Below are 23,461 nucleotides of genomic sequence, written 5' to 3'. Positions count from 1 at the left end.
AGGTCTTGAAAAAGAAGGGTCAACACTGCAAATATTGACTCTATGCATAAACTTAATGTAATTGTCAATAAAAGCCTTTGACACTTATGGAATGCTTATAATTTTACTTCAGTATACCATAGTAACATCTGACAAAAATATCTCATAACACTGAAGCAGCGAACTTTGTGAAGACCAATACTTGTCATTCTCAAAACTTTTGACCACGACTGTAGAGCCAAGAGACATGATTAAGGTTAGGATTGATGGAGGGTTAGCATATGTGACATCAGTGGCTGCACACTATCTATAACCCTCAAACTGAACTCTGGACCTCGAAGCTAGTTGCACAGGTTTATTATTACTATTATTTTTTCTTTCCCTCTAATCAGGGACTGATTTAGACCTGGGACACCAGCTGGGTGCAATGATTTATCAGGTAGGACATAAAACCAGCAGTCTCTGGACCTCGTATGGTAAGAGTTGAATATCCTTGATCTATAACATCGATGTTACTTAGTTGAACCAAACAGTCTATACACAGTATTCTGAGTATGTGGATGATGCACAATGGGTCAGGTGTTTAGAGGAATATGTCTAACATATGATCAACTCTGAAACTTTTATACATCTGCCTTCAGATAAATAAGGGTGGAAGACTAGTGAAGGTCTGTTCACACTGTTCAAAGGAGATGCTGCAAAAACATTATGGCAGAAAGGAAGCCATTTCATTGGATGTAGTCTGCATACGTTTGCAACGTGCAAGTGCAACTAAACCAAAGGCTTCCTTTCTGGTGTTTTTCCCACAAGCAATGTGAACAAACCCTAATAAAGGCGGCCGCATGCTTCCCAACCAAAACAGTTCGGAACAGTTTGTGCATATATTATGATGACATTTTGTGAAGTTTTTGTTCGTTTTGGTGTTCGGCACAGGGCATTTTTCCTCAAGGCCAGCCAAAGTTCGGGAGCCAAAGTCTACGCCCCTTCGTCCGTGATTGATCAACTGTAGGGGTGACACAAGTTTCTTCTTCTTGTCGATTCAGCCCAAAACTCAGTGTGAAGTCAACATGGCGAACGACAACTTCAAGCATCGATTGACCGAGGAGGTACAGACGTACCTTTACCACTATGATTCTAGCCATGCATTATATAAAGACCAGCATGAAAATGCCAATTCATGGAGGGATATTGTGGAGACGCTAGGGTGTGACCCAACCACTTGTTCGAAAAAGTGGGGTAGGGTTCGCGACAAGTTCATCAAGGCAAAGAAAATAAACAAGGGCTACAGTGGAGATGCCAGTGGAAAGGCTACTCCAGAAATGTTCCGGCTGGCTTGTTCGACAAGTGAAGCATGGGAAGGCTGAAAGCAACATGCCGTCTTCACCAAAGGATGAGGTGTTTTCTATTGTGGTCGACGAGAAGGGTAGCCATGTTTTGCCAACATTAGCTAGCGCTATATACTTAGCTAGCCTAACAGCATACTCCTGCAGAAAAAGCAAGCCAACCAACTAAACATCTTTACAACTTTTGTTCATTAATCGTTTTGGATGGTTTGGAAATGTGTACTAGCCCCCTACTTTTTTATTTTTCAAGGCACAAACACCAGTGAATGGAGACAGCACCTGGTTTTGTTCTCTGCGCCCCAGCACTGCCTGTTCACCAGCACCAAGCACTACCTCTGCCCGGTCATCGGCCCCCAGCCCATCTCCCGCACTGAGCTGCAGTGCAGAATTAGAAACAATCTCCATGCAGGACCTGGGAAGCTCTATCCTGGGCCCACCTCCAAGATCTACTCCACTGGCTTGCTCCTCACCGATACCACAGAGCAGCAGCAGTAGTAGCAGGGATGTGAGTAGAGGGGAGAAAAGAGCTGCAGACTCAGCCCTTGACACATCACTCGCAAAGACATTTCAAATGATTGACGAGATCTCAAGATCTGGTTAACGTCATGCACCGAGCCACCAGCTTGTACCAGAGGTAAATAAATAAAAAATAATTTCAGACTCTCCTCCTTTACTCTGATCCCCTTTCCTCGCTTCTGTTGTCCTTTTTCCTCCTCACCTCACCATGCACGATGCTCTCCAGACACTCCTAATTCCCCCCCACCCCCTAATCCCGAAATGAAGGAGTAAAGCTGCTTTCTAACTAAGAAACAAATCAGGTAGAGGAGGCTGGTGGGAGGAGCTATAGAAGGACAGGCTCATTGTAATGGCTGCAATGGAATCAATGGAACAGTATCAAACATATGTAAACCACACGTTTGACTGTTCCATTCCAGCAATTACAATGAGCCCATCCTCCTATAGCTCCTCCCACCAGCATCTACTGAAATCAGTGTAAAAAAAATACAAAAATAAAATTTTAAAAGACAGATGTATACCAGGTCTGGGTTTATTACTAAGAAACAGCAGATATTGAAAAGAGTTCAATGCAATGTTCTCTGCACCCACAACTCAGCATTCCAGAGAAGAATTGGGAAAGAATCTATACAAACAAAACCTGGAGAGAAAGTAGACCTGGTCCGGCCTTTATCATCATGGTAACAGTATTATACATTTGTACCTGAAAACTGAGATTAAAACTACAAGCTTAAATCATATTCTTTCTATATAAGTATGTATATAATATACAGTTCTCTACCTCATCCCACAGTATTTTTTTCATCCAGATCAGTATAAGTAGCACATGTAATGATTACCTTTTTTACAATATACATTCAGTCTTTGATACAATATAAATGGACTTGATACAACAAAACAATATTGTTAAAACAGCTTAACTTTGAATCAAACGGTGAATCACTTAATTAGCATATGTACGTAATTAGATCAACTAAACAAAAACGAGACCGTCCCTCAGAGGGGTGAAGGACTGAGGCAACCAAGATGGCCGACCCCTAACATGGCCGCTGGGAAACACGGGGTCATGTTCATTAGGCACCAAACAGAAGAACACGACTGAAACAGGATTGGACTACCCGAACTTGTCCAATAAGAAATGCTTGTTTTTGGTTTTCCATTGCAAACATTTCTGCTATGGTCTGCACTGTGCACTCTGATCCACTCCAAAGACTCCTTGCCCCTATCCCTTTGATGTTTGCAGATCTGAATTAATCAGATAGGTGTGCGCAGCATGGCGAAAGGTCCCCTAAACCTGACATAAAGGATAGGCCACCACCTTTCCTTTAGATCAACCAACATTAATACAAGAACTAGGGCCTAGGATCAAAGGGTAGACAGCTAGGGGCCAGGGGAAGGCGTTAGGGGAAGGCCCAAGGGGTTGATTCAGGACCAGGCCATTCTCTTGGTTTCCAGTCTCTACAGTGGGTAACAGATGCGTTCCCTGCACACATGGGTAGGTACACTGCAACATGGGAAATTGAGTTTCCTGAAGGAGTTTAAGACTGAATACTGACGGACAAGTGCTAAGAGTTACACACGGTCAGTCGCGCACACACAGCCAGTCAAACAGCAGACACACACTCCCACACCTGGACACAGAAGTGATGTGGAATGTTAATGGAACTCAACCTACTGGGCTATCAAGGATGAGAAAATCAACAAGGTGCTTTAGATGTGACACACATACTATGGTAACTTCATGAATCTTGTTGGCCACATAAAAGGAATGCATGAAAGCAGACAGGGTCAGGGTTGGCACTCTGTGAAAGGTCAGAGAGCAAACACACACACGTAATCTGCCTCTCTCATCACAGCTCAGACCTAAAGCTAAACATCTGACTGTGCAAAGGAATGGACATGAGCATTGAATCAGCTCTTAAAGGGATAGTTCACCGAAAATGTTCAAATACGAACATTTTCAAATCGATATTTATTTAATGTTGGGCGATCTATCCCTTTTCACTAAAGAAAACATACAGGCCTTCCATTAGGCATCAATAAGTACTGCATTGAATGGTAAAAACAAAAACAAGCAATATTTGGCTCTACATACAAATATGTATGCAACTGAAATGTAGGAGTGTATAAAACAAAATGGACGTATAATTGAACAACTAAAGCAAATTAACGTTGTTTTTTTGCACCCTCTGTCTAATGCTTGGATGGATGGATTTTGACAACCCACGCACACCCACAGGGGGTTGAGTCGCTTTGGCACACAAATAATAATGAAGGAACAGGCAATGTAACGTTTAGGAAAGGAGGCTAAATTACAATAGGGAGGAGAGGCACACACACACGTATGCACACACACGCACAATTACCATTGATGATTCAATGCAAAACTTATAATGAATGAGAAGTACGGCTGAGGATAGTGCAGCAGCACCACACACACCCTCACTCCAACCAGGTTCAAATCACTGCATTTCAGAGATAAATTATTCACTGTTAAAAACATTTGAAGTCTACTCCTAAAACAGCCTCATGTGGCTGGGTCGGTTGGTTGGTTGTCTGAGTAACACACGTAGTTCTGAGGGAGAGAACTGCATTACCCATGAGCCTCCTCTTCCGTGGAACTCTCCTGGGATTTATTGCCACCTGTAGAACCCAGCCAATGAGAGAGAGGGGGAAGGCGTGAGTGGGGAGATGGCATCACACAATGACATCACAATGCCACCTGTTATGACTTCTGCAATGGCACCGATGTCACAAATTACAATGCAGCCCACTATGAAGTCACAATGTATTTAGTCTTTACCTCCTGTGGGTGTACTGTATACACAGCAGATGAAGGAGAAGGGTGGGAAAATAGCGACATACGTACCCAGTAGAGAGGGATGAGATAGGCAGAAAAGGACAGAAAGATGGGACGAGAGAGTACAAGGAAACAAATGGGCTTTCCAAGCACACACCTCTCTTTCCAAACTGCACACACACCCTCTCATTCACCCAGACCTGATTGTATCTCACCATCTGTGTGATACAAATAAAAGGGCACTAAGTATTGAGAGGAAATGGTCTACAAAACCCCTTCCATCTGAGTAGGTTCCACTCAGCAACCTTTATTCTAGTGTCTGAGAAGGATCTGCCAAAGAGACAAACCTTTCTAAAGGCCGTATTCAGACATGAAATCTGCCCGCATAACTTTCCCATAAACCATTCATTGATGTCAATGGGAGAAGTCTGTGAACATTCAAGTGTAGTGTGTGGATATGAATAAAGCCCTAAATGACAGGTGGTTTGTAAAGACAATGACTAGACTGTTTCATTTTCTCTCAATGCCTTGGTACCCTTTCAGTATGTATGCATGTATGTGTGCGCTATTGACGTCATGCCACTGAGAAGACCATAGCTGTGTTCGAATACCCATACTAACATACTGTATACTACATACTTAATGAGTATATACACTACATACTATTAGTTCATTTTAGTATATTGTAAACGAACGGTATCGTTTCAGTTGAGCATAATAGCGCTTCGCCTGTCTACCGGAAGTTGATGCTGTTGCTATGCAACCTCTTGCTAGCATAACAAATGACCTGCTAGACATTTTATGATTTCGGGTGTGTTCGTAATTTTTTTTTTTTTTTTTAATTCAAATTCAAAAAATTCAAATTCAATCTGGAGTGCCAGAGAGCGCTCTGGGCATTCGTAAATTCAGAGCGTTGTCAGATTGTCCGTTCGTAAATTCAGAGCGTTTTGCTCTCGGAGAGTTCACAGCGCACACAGGACGCTCTGGCCAATGAGTAGGGTTGATAGGAGCGTTCTGACCTTACAACGGCAGTCAAGCTAACTGGCTAACGTTGGCTAGCTACTTCCAGACACAAACGAGAGAACACCTCACTCTGACCATTTTACTCGCCCATCAGAGCTGGTTAGGCTGTTTTTATGTTAGTCAGAGCGTTGGTGACTAACTGTGCTGCTGGCAACAATTGAATTACGCTTTTTTTGGGCGACGTTTACTGACACCGGCCATATTCAACCGGTTTTGAGCGTTCGTAAATTCACCAGTTATTCTGCGCTCTGGCACACTCAGACGAGAGTGCTCTGAAATCGGAGTTGATAGACAAAATTAACAATGTCCATTGAGAACGCACAACGACTATACCACTTACCTAAGAATGACGTGAATAATCAACTCAAACGTTGGGTAGTTCGATAGATAGCATATAGTTAATATACTGCCTGGCAAATGCGATGTATTCGCCAACTGACATTAGGTAACTAGCTAACATACCGGTACATATTACTGCTGTAATGCTATGCGGTTCGTAAGGATAGCGTAGCTAACAAATTGTCAGCCGACATAACGTGTAACGTAACTTATTTGAAAAGTCATTACTTTATTACATTGCTCAACATTTGTCATAATTAGTTAAAGCAATGAATTTGTATCCGCTCTCGTTGGACTTCGCCTGCATATTTTCCGCCATTTTCTTCTAATCTGAACACGTTGTGAAGCCACGCCCATTTCCTGAAGAATTGCATTATGGGCCCTAAAACTACGGAAAGTGTCCACTGCTTGTATACTTCGTATTTTGGCGAATTTAGTACGACATCCGGGAACTTTTGGCATACTAACTATATCCAATACACATTCTACATATTCAATTTACGTCACAAATAGTAGTTAGTGCGATTAGTATGAGTATTCGAACACAGCTCATGACTCATTTACCTCATGCACACAGAAAACACTAACAGTAGTTGTCAATGTTGTCAAAAAATGAAAAGTTTACAGGGAACTCTGGAGTGGCCAGAGGAGAGGACAGGGGAGAAAAGGAAGAGAAAAAAGAGAGAGAAATCTTAGTTCACCCAAAGGGAGTACACAGTAAAGGTTATACATGAGATACGTAACAACAGGAACAACAAGTATTATCATACTTCAATCTTCAGTTATGTCATCGTTCTAGCCCATGTTGTTGGCATATGGGGATCTGGGAAGGTGTGTGTGTGTAGTTTGTGTGTGTACAGTATGTGCCTATGTACAGTACTCATTCAAGGGTTTCTTTATTTTTACAATTTTCTACATTGTAGAATAATAGTGAAGAAATCAAAACTATGAAAGAACACATATGGAATCATGTAGTAACCAAAAAAAGTGTTAAATCAAAATATATTTTATATTTGAGATTCTTCAAAGTAGCCACCCTTTGCCTTGATGACAGCTTTGCACATTCTTGGCATTCTCTCAACCAGCTTCATGATGTAGTCACCTGGAATGCATTTCAATTAACAAGTGTGCCTTCTTAAAAGTTAATTTGTGGAATTTCTTTCCTTCTTAATGCGTTTGAGCCAATCAGTTGTGTTGTGACAAGGTAGGGTGGGTATACAGAAGATAGCCCTATTTGGTAAAATATACTATGGCAAGAACAGCTCAAATAAACAAAGGGAAATGACAGTCCATCATTACTTTAAGACATGAAGGTCAGTCAATCCGGAACATTTCAAGAACTTTGAAAGTTTCTTCAAGTGCAGTTGCAAAAACCATCAAGCGCTATGATGAAAGTGGCTCTCATGAGGACTGCCACAGGAATGGAAGACCCAGAGTTACCTCTGCTGCAGAGGTTAAGTTCATTAGAGTTAACTGCACCTCAGATTGCAGCCCAAATAATAATAATAATATGCCATTTAGCAGACGCTTTTATCCAAAGCGACTTACAGTCGTGCGTGCATACATTTTTGTGTATGGGTGGTCCCGGGGATCGAACCCACTACCTTGGCGTTACAAGCGCCGTGCTCTACCAGCTGAGCTACAAATAAATGCTTCACAGAGTTCAAGTAACAGACACATCTCAACAGCAACTGTTCAGAGGAGACTGCGTGAATCAGGCCTTCATGGTCGAATTGCTGCAAAGAAACCACTACTAAAGGACACCAATAAGAAGAAGAGACCTGCTTGGGTCAAGAAACACGAGCAAAGGACATTAGACCGGTGGAAATCTGTACTTTTGTCTGATGAGTCTAAATGTGAGATTTTTTGTTCCAACCGCCGTGTCTTTGTGAGATGCAGAGTAGGTGAACGGATGACGTCCGCATGTGTGGTTCCCACCGTGAAGCATGGAGGAGGTGTGATGGTGCTTTGCTGGTGACACTGTCTGTTATTTATTTAGAATTCAAAGCACACTTAACCAGCATTGTTACCACAGCATTCTGCAGCGATACGCCATCCCATCTGGTTTGCACTTAGTGGGACCATTCTTTGTTTTTCAACAGGACAATGACCCAAAACACACCTCCAGGCTGTGTAAGAGCTATTTGACCAAGGAGAGTGATGGAGTGCTGCATCTGATGACCTGGCCTCCACAATCACCCGACCTCAACCCAATTGAGAAGGTTTGGGATGAGTTGAACTGCAGAGTGCTGGAAAAGCAGCCAACAAGTGCTCAGCATATGTGGGAACTCCTTCAAGACTGTTGGAAAAGCATTCCTCATGAAGCTGGTTGAGAGAATACCAAGAGTGTGCAAAGTTGTCATCAAGGCAAAGGGTGGCTCCTTTGAAGAATCTCAAATTGGTTACTACAGTGAGGGAATAAAGTATTTGATCCCCTGCTGAGTTTGCCCACTGACAAAGACATGATCAGTCTATAATTTTAATGGTAGGTTTATTTGAACAGTGAGAGACAGAATAACAAAACAAAAATCCAGAAAAACGCATGTCAAAAATGTTATAAATTGATTTGCTTTTTAAATGAGGGAAATAAGTATTTGACCCCTCTGCAAAACATGACTTAGTACTTGGTGGCAAAACCCTTGTTGGCAATCACAGAGGTCAGACGTTTCTTGTAGTTGGCCACCAGGTTTGCACACATATCAGGAGGGATTTTGTTCCACTCCTCTTTGCAGATCTTCTCCAAGTCATTAAGGTTTCGAGGCTGACGTTTGGTAACTCGAACCTTCAGCTCCCTCCACAGATCTTCTATGGGATTAAGGTCTGGAGACTGGCTAGGCCACTCCAGGACCTTAATGTGCTTCTTCTTGAGCCACTCCTTTGTTGCCTTGGCCGTGTGTTTTGGGTCATTGTCATGCTGGAATACCAATCCACGACCCATTTTCAATGCCCTGGCTAAAGGAGGTTCTCACCCAAGATTTGACGGTACATGGTCCCGTCCCCTTTGATGCGGTGAAGTTGTCCTGTCCCCTTTGCAGAAAAACACCCCCAAAGCATAATGTTTCCACCTCCATGTTTGACGGTGGGGATGGTGTTCTTGGGGTCATAGGCAGCATTCCTCCTCCTCCTCCAAACACAGCGAGTTGAGTTGATGCCAAAGAGCTCGATTTTGGTCTCATCTGACCACAACACTTTCACCCAGTTCTCCTCTGAATCATTCAGATGTTCATTGGCAAACTTCAGACGGCCCTGTATATGTGCTTTCTTGAGCAGGGGGAACTTGCGGGTGCTGCAGGATTTCAGTCCTTCACGGCGTAGTGTGTTACCAATTGTTTTCTTGGTGACTATGGTCCCAGCTGCCTTGACATCATTGACAAGATCCTCCCGTGTAGTTCTGGGCTGATTCCTCACCGTTCTCATGATCATTTTAACTCCACGAGGTGAGATCTTGCATGGAGCCCCAGGCCGAGGGAGATTGACAGGTCTTTTGTGTTTCTTCCATTTGCGAACAATCACACCAACTGTTGTCACGCTCGTTGGTCTTGGCCATGGTGGAGAGTTTGGAATCTGATTTGATTGATTGCTTCTGTGGACAGGTGTCTTTTATTCAGGTAACAAGCTGAGATTAGGAGCACTCCCTTTAAGAGTGTGCTCCTAATCTCAGCTCATTACCTGTATGAAAGACACCTGGGAGCCAGAAATCTTTCTGATTGAGAGGGGGTCAAATACTTATTTCCCTCCATTAAAATGCTAATCAATTTATAACATTTTTGACATGCATTTTTCTGGATTTTGTTGATGTTTTTCTATCTCTCACTGTTCAAATAAACCTACCATTACAATTATAGACTGATCATGTCTTTGTCAGTGGGCAAACGTACAAAATCAGCAGGGGATCAAATACTTTTTCCCCCCTCACTGTACATGATTCCATATGTGTTATTTCATAGTTTTGATGTCTTCACTATTATTCTACAATGTAAAAATAAAGAAAAACCCTGGAATGAGTAGGTGTGTCCAAACTTTTGACTGGTACTGTATGTGTATGTGACCTACCTTGAGTGGTGATGTTCCTCTCGTTGAGCAGCTTGGTCTGACTGTTGGGCAGGATCTTGATTTCAGAAGGGTCTTGGCTCTGGCCAACACGTGACGCCATCAGAGCATTCAGGTACTGCATGCGAGTCACCTGGCAGAGGGAGGGCACTGTGAGTCTGACAAACACACACACACAGAGGAAGACACACATACGGAGGCACTCATGACACTCACACACAGGTTCTACCACAGACACACTCTCACCCGTATGAGCTGCAGGTCAGTGAGGGCACGGACGGTGTAGTCGGGACAGTAGCTGGATGGGCTGGTGGCGTCTCCCAACTCAAACGGATCCCTGGGAGAACGACGCTGGGTCGACACTGGAGACTGGTGCACTGGACACACACACAAGTGCATCAAACAAACGCACACACACTAACACTGGCCTCAGCTCATTTTGTGCCACCCAGTACACTTATGCTACGACGGTGTTGCACTGAAGTTCACAGGAATCTCAAGGGACAGAACCCCTGTGTCAGCTCATTTTGTGTTTCCCTGTCAAACTGTGCCACCTCGTTGAAATACAGCATGAAATTATGACACCAACTTTGCATTACGAAATCAAATAACATATTATATGTAAATGACACTGGTAGCCTGGAACTCAAGATAAAAGCACTAGCTTGCGAATGTTGTGGTGTGATACATCACAGAGTATAAAACGGAAGAAAATGGACTGGACTCACCCCCCCCCCAAAAAAAAAACCCCTCATTATTGTTTCCCGTTGTGAAACGTTTATTATTTTCTTATTCCATCGAGAGCCCTAATGAGCTCGACCCAGGCAATGGTAGTGAGGTACTCGTGTGTCCTGCAGTTCTGTGGCTTACCTGAGGTTGGCGCTGTGAGTGCAGACACACCGTAGTATGTGAATGCTCCGTTCTCAAACTTCAAGCCCTCTTTACCGATCTCTACCTCCACACGGCCCTACATAGATAGTCAGTTAAAGTAAAACATATGCATGTGACAACACACACCACACACAAACATCTGTAGTAACACACGCAAACACTGACCTGTAGTAACAGCATGAAGGACTATAAGGGGTGGTTGGGTGTATAGAAGTAATGGTCACATGGACACAGACAGACAAAACACACACACTGACCTGTAGGAGCAGTATGAAGTAGTCTACGGGGTGGTTGCGTGTGTAAAGGTAGTGGTCTGCGCTCAGGCGGTTGGAGGGGTCAAAGTGGACTTCCTGGTTGACACTGGGGTGACGCAGCAGGTGGAATAACACCTTCTCTGACACGCGGGCTGGATTGAAGTGTTCTACCTCTGTAAGGAGACACACACACACAGTTACAGCAGAGGACACAGACACACACACTGGAACAGCACCTCCTCAGGACCTTTCCAGGACACACATTGTCATTGCTTTACACAAGCGTGTTGACAAATACACAGGTCTGTGTTGCTTTCGTTATCCAATACATTTGTGTTGGGCTGGGACAAAAGCCTGCACACCACGCAACTATGCAGGAGCAGGGTTGTTGACCCCTGGCCTATGGTTTCATCACTGTTCAAAAGTATACTCAATTGTATTTAGAAAAGCCAAGCTATTGTAACTAGCTAGTCTAGTCTATTGTAGTCTACATTCTGTTTTATTTTTAGTCCAAACCTTAGGGGCTTAAATTGACCCATGTCAAGCAGCTGAAGAGGACAGAGAAAGGTCAAACAACAGAGACTCACATCCAAAGACTACGCCCTACAACACATGCAGATGAACTATGCCTGTTGAATATCCATTCCTGCATATTTTCCACTGTGAGTATTTAGCTTGTGTTTCCATTTACTTCTATTTCAGTGATGGAATCATTACTAGTGGTGTTAAACTGTCGCTGTCCTGGTAAACCACTGACAGAGTCGGAGGGTTCGGGTCACAACAGGCTGGATACATGAGAGGAGTGTGGGCGTCTCTGTGTGTTTCATTTACTCATTTTAAGGAGTCTTTCTAACGCAGACACACACATACTCCCACCCTCACCTCTGGACAGGAAGCGGTGTGTGGCCAGCAGTAGCTGGGGTGAGGTGCGGATCTTGGGTTCGCCCTCAGGAAGTTTGAACAGAGAGAACTCTTCGTGGACACTGCGAGGCTCCAGGGAAATCTCCAGAGGGGCCAGAGGACGCTTCACCTTCATGTCGACTACAGAGAGACAGGGTGGAGGGAGAGGGGTTAGGGGACAGGGAGAGGGGTTAGAACAGGAGGACAGAGAGGGCAGGAGAGGAGGGATATAAATTGTAGGAAGACAGAAGAAAATTCTATCAACGATACTAAATACAAATACTGTCCTCTTACCCAGTAACCCATTACACAAACACATACTCTCTCTGTATCTAATTTCACATACACACACTCTCGTACATTCTCTTAATTTTCACACACAAACACGCACAAAATCTCTGTCTCTTACTGTATCCGTCGGACTCATCTAGGATCTCTGATTTGATGATCTCCTCGATGACGTCCTCCAAGGTGACCAATCCCAGCACCTCGTAAAACGGGTCTCCCTCCCCCTCGTTGTTCACCTTTTGAACGATGGCCAGGGCTGAGTTTCCTGGAGAAAGGGGTGAAAGGTCAGGAGAGCTGGGCCCATCAAGGGTGAATTCATAAACCGATCACAACTTTGGCTTTTCACAAGGCAGGCCTATGTAGGTGACATTAAAGAAATGACTTGACTTTATTGGCTATCACATTTTACATTACATTTTAGTCATTTAGCAGACACTCTTATCCAGAGCGACTTACAGTTAGTGAGTACATACATATTTGTATTTATTTTTCATACTGGCCCCCCGCGGGAATCGAGCTTGGATTCGAACCAGGATCTCTAGTGGCACAGCTAGCACTGCGATGCAGTGCCTTAGACCACTGCGCCACTCGGGATCTCACAGTCTCACCTTTCTTGAACTCCTCCAGCATGGCGTCCAGTTTGGTGTCGTTGAAGACAAAGTGCAGAGGGTGGTTGTAGAACTTGGTGATAGTTGTCATGGGAGTACAGTCGTCAGGGTCGACCAGAGCCAGGTCCTTCACGTACAGTATCTCCACGATATTGGATCTGTGTAAATTACATTAGATACCTGTTAGTGCGTGTATGCATGTGTGAATCAGGGGAGAATGACCCCCCCCCCCTCATTCAAAACACAGAAGTTCAAGGCCGACCGCGATCCTGCAGGCGTTGTTAGCAGTAACAGGATCCCCCATTATAGTGAATAGAAAAATGGCGATCTTCGTGGTCAAGCATTATGTAAAAAAAAAAGTTTTATACCAGCGGTACCAATTATTGCTTATGATAGACCAGATGCATGACGCACCGATTATTTTAAAAATCGCACACAGAAGAAGTTATAAGGATAATTTAGTTGCTGCAGTAACCAGGTTGGCCTTCAACTTGAGTTACTGCAACGTCACTTCCTGGAGTAGCTCAAACTGCACATGTTATGTCTCCATGAGACGCCATCTTAACCGACTTCATTTTGCTTCAATGCACTATCGAGTCTTCACATAAGAATGAATGGTGTCACGTGATCGATGGCTTTGTCCGTTCATATAACCAGTCATTGGTGTGTGTCCCTTCATGTGTGTGTCAGTGTGTGTGTGTGTGGTCCATCTGCCCACCTCTCCTCTTCGTAGATGGGGACACGTGTGTATCCACTCTGCATGATCTCTGACATGGTGGAGAAGTCCAGCACAGCGGTGGAAGACAGCATGAAACAGTCCTTGAGCGGAGTCAGGATGTCCTCCACTGTCTTACTGCGCAGCGCACCACGGCTAAACTCCTCCTTCACAAATTCACTGCAATGGAATCACAACAATGATGAGAATGGATGGATTACATGTATATCATATATAGCGCCTTCAAAAGAACTTTACAAACGCTCAAAAACCCTAGGCAGAGGAAGGATAACTACAGTGCTAGAGCCCTATGAGAGTACAAGCTTTTGTTACAGCCCAGCACTCACCAACATGATCAGGTTAATGCTAGGCTGGAACAAAAACCTGCACCTGTTGGCCACCCCATCCATAGAGCAGTGTGTGCCACCCATGAACACAACACAAATACACGGTCATCTGTATGTGTGTGTGTGTGTGTGTGTGTGTGTGTGTGTCAGGTACCTGTAGGGGTCGTTGACATTGGTGCGTATCATCTCCATGGCCCTCTCCCTCACGCCGCAGGTGCTGATGTCACGCCTCAGTGCTAGATCCAGCACCAGGCCCAGTGGGCACGACAGTGGGCACGTCAGCACCATACACACCTGGGAGTTAGAGAAAGAAGGAGCCTGTTAAATTATATTGTATTAAGAAAAACTATGATAAAGGGTGCTAGAAGCCACCCGTCCCACTAGATGCTAAAGGAAAATTAGGTTGTGTTCATTAGGGCAGTGGTTCTCAAACCTTTCCTCAGGGATCCCCAGACATTTCACAATTTTGTTGTAGCCCTGAAGTATCTCACCTGAGTCACCTAGTCAAGGGTCGTGTTCCCCTGCTCAGACGTTGCACGCATCAACCAATGGTTGAGTGCCACGTCATCGACTGTGCCGTCGGGCACTAGATTGCTATAACATATGATGTGGTTAGCTGATAAAATACCTATCCAGGTGTTGTAAGATCCTGCATGTGTCAGCAAAGTCTGAGCAGAGGAACACAACCCTTGCTTTTTAAAAACTTCTCCATACAGACCTGTGCCAGCCAGGTGAGGCCCGGGGCCAGCTGGAAGCCGTAGCCGGAACACACTATGTGTGGTACCAGCTCTGACACCAGGAAGATGAGGAACCCGCTGGTGAAGACTGCGGGCGCTATGGAACCCAGGGCCCGGTAGAGCAGCACACCTATAACCGAATGACCCAGAGCGCACAGGAAAAGCAGGGAACACACCTAGAACCAAGAGTGGAGCGATGTGGAGTTAGATAGTGTGGAGCCAGAGTGATGTCATCCATCTGAATATTCTTGAGGGAAGTGCAGGGGTCTCCGGTCCTGGAGAGCTACTGGGTGGGTGTGTAGGCTTTTGTTCCAATCCAGACACGAACTGATTATCTGAAACAGGTGTGTTCGTGCTGGCATGGAACAAAAGCCTATATACCCAGAAGTATAGCTCTACAGGACTGGTGTAAATTGGAGACCCCCCAAATCCTGGTGTTTATTTGTGTGTGTGTGTGTGTGTGTGTGTTAGGGACCCACTAGGAAGTTGCCTCTTCTCCGGATGGGCTCGAGGCGTTTGGCGGCCCGTTTGTCCTCCTCAGAGCCGCAGCTGTGCAGGACATAGAGCTCCAGAGGGTCCAGCCACAGCAGGCTGAGGTTCACGCTCCTCAGCACCCCGCACACCAGGATCAGCAGCACGCTCAGCACCGCCACACCCCACGGAGGGATGTAGTCCGCCGGGAGACCTTTGTCGTTGTTGATCCGCAGCCTGTCCGGTCCCACTGACACCCAACTCCCGCTCTTCACGCACAAGTGGTAGGTCGGGTTGGAATCATCCCCTCCTCCCGTGGAGGATGCAGCGGGAGACATGCTGCTCTTGTCCCGCACCTTTACCTCTATCAGCCCGCTGTACTCCTCGTCTGCCGTGAACTCCCCGGTGATCTGGAAGGCGGAGGTGTCACGGCGGGTCTCCTGCCCGCACGGGTCGGCTGCATCCCCCACCGCACCAGCCTCCCCACGTCTAACCCCAGCGAACGCCACCCACGGCCAGGTCCCATTCAGATCCGAGCCGAACAACCGGAGCATGAAACTGGCCCCTTGCGGCGCAGAGATGATCCTCTCCTTCATATACACACGGCCTTCTGGGTCCTCCAGTCGCAACCCCAGAACTCGCGGGGCTTGCTGGCTGGAGGCGCCGTCCCCGATCCTCCCGCAGAGCAACAATATCATCAACAAGAACCGTAGGTCTGCCAAGCTGGCCACCATATTGGAATTGGGCAGCTGGGCTCTGCGCGAATCATGTGACTGCCTGCCCTCGCAGCTCCCCGCTGCGAGCCACACAGCGCTCAGAGAGAAACTGGTTCCCTTTTGACGCCATTTTGTGGAGAAAGTGCATTGGCTTAGTGTCATCCGCTGCTCTCGTTCGGAGCCGCAATGGACGCAGTTTCTTCGTAAACTTAACCCAGTTTCTCAGAAATTAACCAATGAGATTCCATGGCTGTTGACATCCAATGGGTGCAGGGAAAATGAGGATCGTGCCACGCCCATCTTTGTTTGGGAGTCTTGAAAACAAGTCAAAATTAAAGGGGATTCGTCAATATTCCTTGACGCATAATAGAGATGATTTAGGCAGCCTAATGACTATGTAACTATTGAAAATGCATTATTTAGTCATCCAGAGTTGCCTGGCTTTTTTTGTTTTCTTTCGTTTGATGTATATTGTTATCATCAGCTTTGTTCTGTGCAATGAAAACACAGATCTAGGATCAGTTTACCCTCCCTCCCTATATCCTAACCTCAACCATTTTGGGGAGGGCACACAACTTACTGCAGACCAGCGCCTAATAGGGACAGTCATCAAACTCTGTGCACAGACAGCTACCTCTGATACATAGCCATGTACTTTGGGATAAAATCACCACAAGAGAATCCTAAACAGTCACACACACTGGGTCAGTTAAAACATGGCTACTGATTAAGGATTCCTGTGAAGGATCTGTCACTGAGCCAAACTCTAGCTACCATGTAACCCAAATGAAAACACAGCATGGACACGCAGTGGAAGTTAAATTCCTATCTGCATCTACTGCACCTGCATACTTTGTTCCTAACAAACTGAACTAGATGACTTTGTGCTGTTGTGAAGTTATGCACCACAGAGCATTTTTGTTTACCTTTTGCTACTTAGCCTACTTTGTCACATACCTCTACTGTTTGCCAACAGTCACTAATCTTTGTGGCCTACTGTTGACATTACAATTGTGGGAAATTCTTCATCCGTTATGTACGTTTGACTCAACTATGTGGGAAAAACAGTGAACACAGACAGTTAAATAAAAAGAGACATGGTAGTTTATGTAGAGAAATATAACTCAGGTTTATTAACCCTATATCGACTTCTTCACAGCTCCATCCAAAGTCATTATTATAAAACAGTATGTACATATTGCTTTAAGTTAAACAACCCAGGGGTAAGATGGAGTTACAGGCATTTACTCTCCAATCAACATCCCCCTCTAAGAAAAGAAAATAACAGAAAGGAAGAAACATCTGAGTCTCTACCATGGAACTTACTGCTGATCAGTCACTAAACATGAAAGTCATAGGGTTTGGAGTGCTTGTTTTCCACAACTAACTTCATGTAATAAATAAATAATATAACCTTTAGAACTTGATCACTGACCAGCTTCTCGTGGAAGACTCTAGCAGAGAGAAAGAGATTGTGTGTGTACCTGGAGGCCAGACCCCTAGTCTCTGTCAGACTGACAGTGCGTGTGTTCACATATGGGGTTGACCCTGGAATAGTGTGCTTATCTCTGTCTGAGTAACCTGTATTAGACTGTAGTGTCTATAATCATTGAACTCATTCTAATTCAATGTACACAAAAAAACATCCTTCTTGGAGGACAGTGTTCTATTCCATTGTGGGGGTTCTGGTTCCCAAGCACCCAGGCTAGCAGTATGGCACTGGCCTGAACCCAGATCTGTTTGTGCCATCTTGCCAACTCCTGTATGGTCATCGACGTGACAATGGCCATATAGTAGTTGGCGGAGAGCCCAAACAGATCTGGGACCAGGCTAGTATGGCACCCCTTTGTCTCCTCAGTCATCACTTCTACTATACACAGGTGAGTTAATCATCCACAGTGGAAAAGCTGTCCCTGGTCTGAGAATACAGCACCAGAAATCTTAAACCCTCCTCGCTTAGGTCGAATAATCACACTGGGGCTGAGCTAACAACACAGCAGAGCAGAGCCTGGCTGCCAGTTAAGCCTTGCCCTCCCGCCAGGAACCAACCACCAACTAGAAGGATCTGGACATTAAAAAGAGCTTATAGGACTGTTTAGACCAGCAGTCAAGGAATTTCAATATTACTTGAACGGCAGGAGAGGAGGGAAGAGAGGAGGAGAAGAAAGGGAAGGAGGGGAGAAGAGGGGGTGTGAGGGGAGAGAAGCTGGGGGAGAGGGTAAGGAAAGTAGCAGAGTAGGGAGGAAGAGAGGAGAGGAGAGGAAAGAAGAATGGGAAAGGAAAGGATATGAGGGAAAGGAGGAGTGCTAGTGAAGGGCAAGGTAGTTCAGTCTGCCCAGACAGAACATAAGCTAACAGCTACACTAACACAGTGCTGCGACTTTGGTCATTCATGTCTAATGACAAATCATGGTCAGAATGCTACTACATGCTACAGAACGCTACTTCAACGGGAAAAAAAATGAATGAGAGAAAGATAGAAATGTTCTTTGAGGTCAAAACAGAGCAATGTTTTTATTGCTCATTCAATATCTTCCTAGTAAAATGTCAGTTTAAGGAGGAGTTGTTATCTCCGGTAAGTATTCTCACAGAGGCTACTTTATACATGTGTTCCATATAGGCATATACAGTAGTATTCACAGTAACATAGTACAAGCAGGAAATATATAACACATCTCTTCCTTAGTCCCAGTAACCCGTTGACAGATGAAATTGCTTGTCAAAAATGAAAGCCCGTTTCACATGAGAGAACACAGAACAAAAATAACAGAATATTATTACTTTTTAAATAAATACAACATTTCTAAGTAGTCGAACAACACTTTCATTATATGACCGTTCCCAGTACATACTAGGAGCCTCGCAGCCAACCAGTGGCTAGACTGGGAACTAACACAGTGATGTAACGGAACCAGTAAGACCCAATGCTATAAGGGACCTATGTGAACCAGCAGTCAGGTCTAGTGTTTCTGGGTGTAGTAGTGTGTAAGGCTGCACCCACCATATACTTAGAAATCCTAGAATGGACGACCCCATTCAATACCCTGTACTGAGGGGCGTCAGTTCTATTAATTCCAATTCTAAGGAGCTGCTATACTCTTAAAATGCAGGTAGGAACTCTTCCCTGTGGAACAGATCTTACTGAAATGCTTTGGAATAAATACTCAGTTCTACTTCGTCGCTCTAAAGTGATTTACTTATAAATAAATTTGTATGCGTAAAAAAACTATTCCCAAAAAATTGTTTTTCTTCATGTTGACCGTTGCTTGAGTTACTTAATTGTCACTTATAATATATTTCTGGGGATCAAGATAGGTAGGTGCTAACAGCATTATATGTCTGGTCTGCCCTCCATCCATAGCAAATGCACGGTGAGGGAAACACGTAGTAATCTCTAAGACAGCAACGCCTGGGCACAGTGCGTGTAACAGTTTCATTTATAAACACAATAAATCCTACATCAGATTGAATCTGAAGGGTCAATTGTGGATCCCCTGTTTTGGAATGTCTTTTTAGAGTACATACAATGTAAATGGTAAGGGAACATTATGGTGGAGGTGGCGTGCCTTTTTTCCATGTCATTAGCAACAACCCCTCGCTGATTGTATTATCACACAGTAAAACTCTCAATTCTAAACTTAATTGTGACATCACAAAATGGAACTTTGAACTCCATTGTGACATCACACACTAAAACTCTTAACTCAACTCCATTGTGGCATCACAAAGTGGAATTTTAACTCCATGGTGACATCACCCCTGAAAACAGTGAATTCTATATTCCATTGTGACATCACACAGTAACACTCAGAACTCTAAACTCCATTGTGACATCACACCAAAGCAGCCAATCATGTTAAACCACTGCAATAGTCCACTGCTTATTATGTGAAATGATACAAACAGGAAAATGAGCTAGCCTTGTAGTGGAATTGAGCTCTGTTCACAAATAGGAAGTTGAGCTAGTATCATAGTGAAATTATACAATAATACAAACAGAAAGAGGATCTAGTATCATAGTTGAATTGAGCTCTGTTCAGTTAGGTGTGTATGAGACTTTGTAGGTTCTGGGGGAGTGATTGCGGTACAGTAGCAAAGTCTCTGTTCAGGAGTGTTAGTGTCATCAGTCACAGTACATGGAGTTTTGAGTCTTCAACAAAATAAAAATAAAATCTATAGAATATAAAACATTGACATCAAATAAATCTCAAAATACATAAAGTAATCTGTAATGCAAAATAAATATATTTATATTTAAATAATTCATCATATAATATACTTCACATCTCTGGTCAGGAGGTGGGTTCATGGTAAAGAAACCCACCTGTCAGTCAATTAGCCAGCCAACTCCTTCCCTCCAGCAAGCCCACCCCCCCACCGCAGCCTGATAGGCCTGACAGGGTCAGGTGGTCAACCACTCCTAGGGCTGTTTAATTTCACAAACTTTCCGAAATGAGACGCAGCTCAGGAGGTTCACACACAAACCGCTACACTCCTGTCGAGCCCCTGTGTCAACAGTCCCCAAACTCAAGATTCACCATCTTTAACAATCCCCTTCGAATGTCATTGCCATGTAAACGGGGTATGTAGGAGGGCGAGTGGGACAGGAAGTGTTTTAGAGAGAACACAGGTGCGTGTAGGTGAGGGTTCACAGTGAACACTAAGCTAAAATGCATTAATCTCTAAATATCGGTATATTTCTCTTTAAAAAAAATTTGCTGTCACTACAGGTCATTTTCCTATATGTATTTATACAAAAACCTAAGTGCAGAGAATTAACACATATTATAAACATGCTATACGTGGTGGTGTATCTCCCCCGTCCTCCTCATCAACAAAGCTGATCCCAGGCTGTGCCTGCAGCCACCGTAAAACGAACAAACACACGTTGTATCCACACGCACACATACACACACCGTATGACAGAGACGAGACACATCACACACACGGACCTCTGCACAAGTGTGTAATGCACCAGTGTTCCCCGTCTCTCTCTTCTCCCCATCTTGAGAGGTAGGTGGGCGGATAGAAGGAGGACAGAGACATGAGGATTCCCACAATGCACTTTACTCCTTAGAATCTTCCAGTGCTCCAGGGGTAGTGTCAGTCCACGGCCAACAAAACTTGAGCGTGTGTGTATGTGTATTGATTTTTTACTAATCTTAACAACCCCCCCCGCAGGGGTTGTTGTCGTCAGATGGTGCTCTCTGTGTGTGCGTGACTGATGGTGTGCACCTGTATGTGCGGGTGTTGGTGTGTGTGAGGGTGTTGTGTGTGTGTTTGTGGGTAACTGGGCCTGCGTGTGCCACCTAGGCAGTTTTGCGGCTGCTCAGAGAGCAGAGAGGTTTTCTCACCCGGCCCGTTCTCCCCCCCTGGCCTCGCGGAAGACGGGGATTTGGGGGGGAGAGAGGTAGAGGGAGGAGGTGGGTGGGGGAGAGAGGAGGTGGAGGGAGGAGGCGGGTGAGTGGTGCGTGCACCCGAGGAGGGGGGAGGAGGTGTTTGAGGAAGAGGGGTGCCTTTGGTGGGAGGAGGGGGTGGATTGGGGCAGGGCCGGGCGGGGGTTGACTTGGGTGGGGGTGGTGGTTTGGGGTAAGGGGGTACGGTTGGTGGGAGGGGGGGTGGGCTGGGTAAGGGCAAGGGGGCGCTTGAAAGGTGTGGTGGCCAGAGGGAGGGGGGTGTGGGGAGGGGCTGGTGGGGTGATGGGGGGTGGGAGAGCAGAGGTGCTGTCCAGACGGGGGTGGCTGCCTTCGGGGGACTGGGGGGTGCTGTCCAGCCTCGACGCCAGCAGACCGTTCTGGTACTGGGAACGTGTGATCTGAGGAGAGGAAAGAGACAGTGTTAGGAAGAGAAAGAAGAGGCAGAACAAGTATATGAGAGAGAGAGCAAAGCGTGCTTTCAGAGAGTATGGCGTCATGGTATAAAGGTAATAAACAGCCAATCATCACAGGGACAACACAGGGTGCACTGGCCATCAGAGATGTAGTTTTGGCAAAATAGGTGGGAAAATTCTGATCGCCATTCGCTCCCTATACTTTGAAGGCATTCTTCCTCGAAAGGTGGGTAAACGCTCTCGCAAAATAAAATGGTGCATAAACAGCGTTTATGTGTGCTTACCCTCCACTACACTGCTGGCCATTCAGTTGGGCTGGTAAAAAGTTTCTCAGCAGAGCTGAATAGTGGGCTGACATTTCTGGGCTCATTTCAGAAATATTTCAGGTCACATTTCATTACATGGGTTAGTCTTAGATGATGGTAAACAAAATTTGGCGGCTGGCGGCGTCACTCTGCGAGAGAGTTTGTCACATTAACGACTTACAATTTCTGCAGCACAGGTATCTGAAAAGTAACTTTTTAACCAGCACAATTGTAGAAATAGCGGCTTTCCCATTGTAGTTTTTCCCATTTCTATGGCACTGGCAGGGGTTAGAGGTTAAAAGTGAGTGTGTTACCTTGACATACTGCAGGTCAGTGAGAGCCCGTACGTAGAAGTCTGGTGTGTACTGGCAGGTGGTGAGCTGCATGTTGCTAGCGGTTACAGAGCCGCATTCTCCGGAAGCGCTGCGCTCAGTGCAGCTTAGCGACGCCGAGCGGTTCAGACTACTCCCGTGAGTAGGAGAACGGAACTCTGAGATACGGAAAGGTAGAGAGCGGGTGAGCTGGGGATAACCCATACACACACACAAAGTACACAAACACGCACATTCCCACGGGCGCACACAACCACATTTGCATGCATGCACACAAGCACGCACACACAGTACATAAACACACACATGCACACTCAGAACAGTGAATTACAGAGAAATCAACATGAAAGAGAATGAGATTCTCTATTGATGGGATAGAGACAGTAGGAGGATATGATTGTAGTGAGAGCAGCCAGAGCAATACAAACAGTATATGGCATGGCTGACAGCAACGACTCAGAGACATATTAAGTTAGTGAAAAACACCACAGTATGGTATAGATCACTAGATGGATACTGGAGGTTAGTGAAAACACAAAACGCATGTGCTGTCACACCTACAGCGCCATGAAAAAGTGAACAAATAACATTTTGATACTTATTTCATTTACTTCATAAACAAAGTTACGCAACACCCAATGCCGATGTGTGAAGAAGCAATTGCTCCCTTACAGAGAATTCTACAGGAGAATGTCAGGCACTCTGTCCATGAGCTGAAGCAGAGCTGGGTCATGCAGCAAGACAATGATCCAAAACACACAAGCAAGTATACACCAGAATGGCTGAAAAGCAAGACATTTTTTGTTTTGGAATGGCCTAGTCAAAGTCCAGACCTAAACCTGATTGAGAAGTTGTGGCAGGACCTGAAACAAGCAGTTCATCCTCGAAAACCGACAAATGTCGCTGAGTTAAAGCAGTTCTGCATGGGAGAGTGGGCAAAAATTCCTCCATAGCTGTGTGAGAGACTACAGGAAGCGTTTGGTTGCAGCCACTGTAGATAAAGGTGGCACAACCAGT

At 45.1% G+C, this 23,461-nt stretch overlaps 2 protein-coding genes across 3 annotated transcripts in view; both read right to left on the bottom strand.

Annotated features, from left to right (window-relative positions):
- Positions 1-2,354: 2,354 nt before the first annotated feature.
- Positions 2,355-16,103, bottom strand: LOC121541453 (metal transporter CNNM3). 2 transcript variants are annotated; one of them, XM_041850474.2, is made up of 13 exons: positions 15,270-16,103; positions 14,772-14,966; positions 14,208-14,347; positions 13,710-13,886; positions 12,992-13,149; positions 12,505-12,648; positions 12,078-12,236; positions 11,199-11,368; positions 10,921-11,017; positions 10,297-10,427; positions 10,054-10,183; positions 6,565-6,633; positions 2,355-4,481 (listed from the first exon to the last, which is right to left on the bottom strand). In XM_041850474.2, the coding sequence occupies exons 1-12, from the start codon at positions 15,993-15,995 to the stop codon at positions 6,584-6,586; spliced, it is 2,277 nt and encodes a 758-aa protein (XP_041706408.1). In that variant the 5' UTR covers positions 15,996-16,103; the 3' UTR covers positions 2,355-4,481; positions 6,565-6,583. The 2 variants fall into 2 exon arrangements, with proteins under 2 accessions (XP_041706408.1, XP_041706407.1); XM_041850473.2 differs by lacking the exon at positions 6,565-6,633 and having other exon boundaries at positions 15,270-16,101.
- Positions 16,104-17,221: 1,118 nt separating this feature from the next.
- The window catches only part of LOC121542178 (metal transporter CNNM4), a 33,078-nt gene continuing 26,838 nt past the window's right edge, over positions 17,222-23,461 (bottom strand). Inside the window, exons 7-9 of the mRNA XM_045208273.1 lie at positions 22,427-22,602; positions 21,544-21,792; positions 17,222-17,245 (exon numbers count right to left, since the gene is read on the bottom strand). Coding sequence (XP_045064208.1) covers positions 17,222-17,245; positions 21,544-21,792; positions 22,427-22,602 — 449 coding nt within the window. The remainder of the gene's footprint in view (positions 17,246-21,543; positions 21,793-22,426; positions 22,603-23,461) is intronic.

The sequence above is a fragment of the Coregonus clupeaformis genome, chromosome 27 (genome assembly GCF_020615455.1).
Source record: "Coregonus clupeaformis isolate EN_2021a chromosome 27, ASM2061545v1, whole genome shotgun sequence".
NCBI lineage: Eukaryota > Metazoa > Chordata > Actinopteri > Salmoniformes > Salmonidae > Coregonus > Coregonus clupeaformis.
The sequence above is the reverse complement of the archived record's forward strand: the minus strand, read 5'-3'. Positions and strand labels throughout refer to the sequence as shown.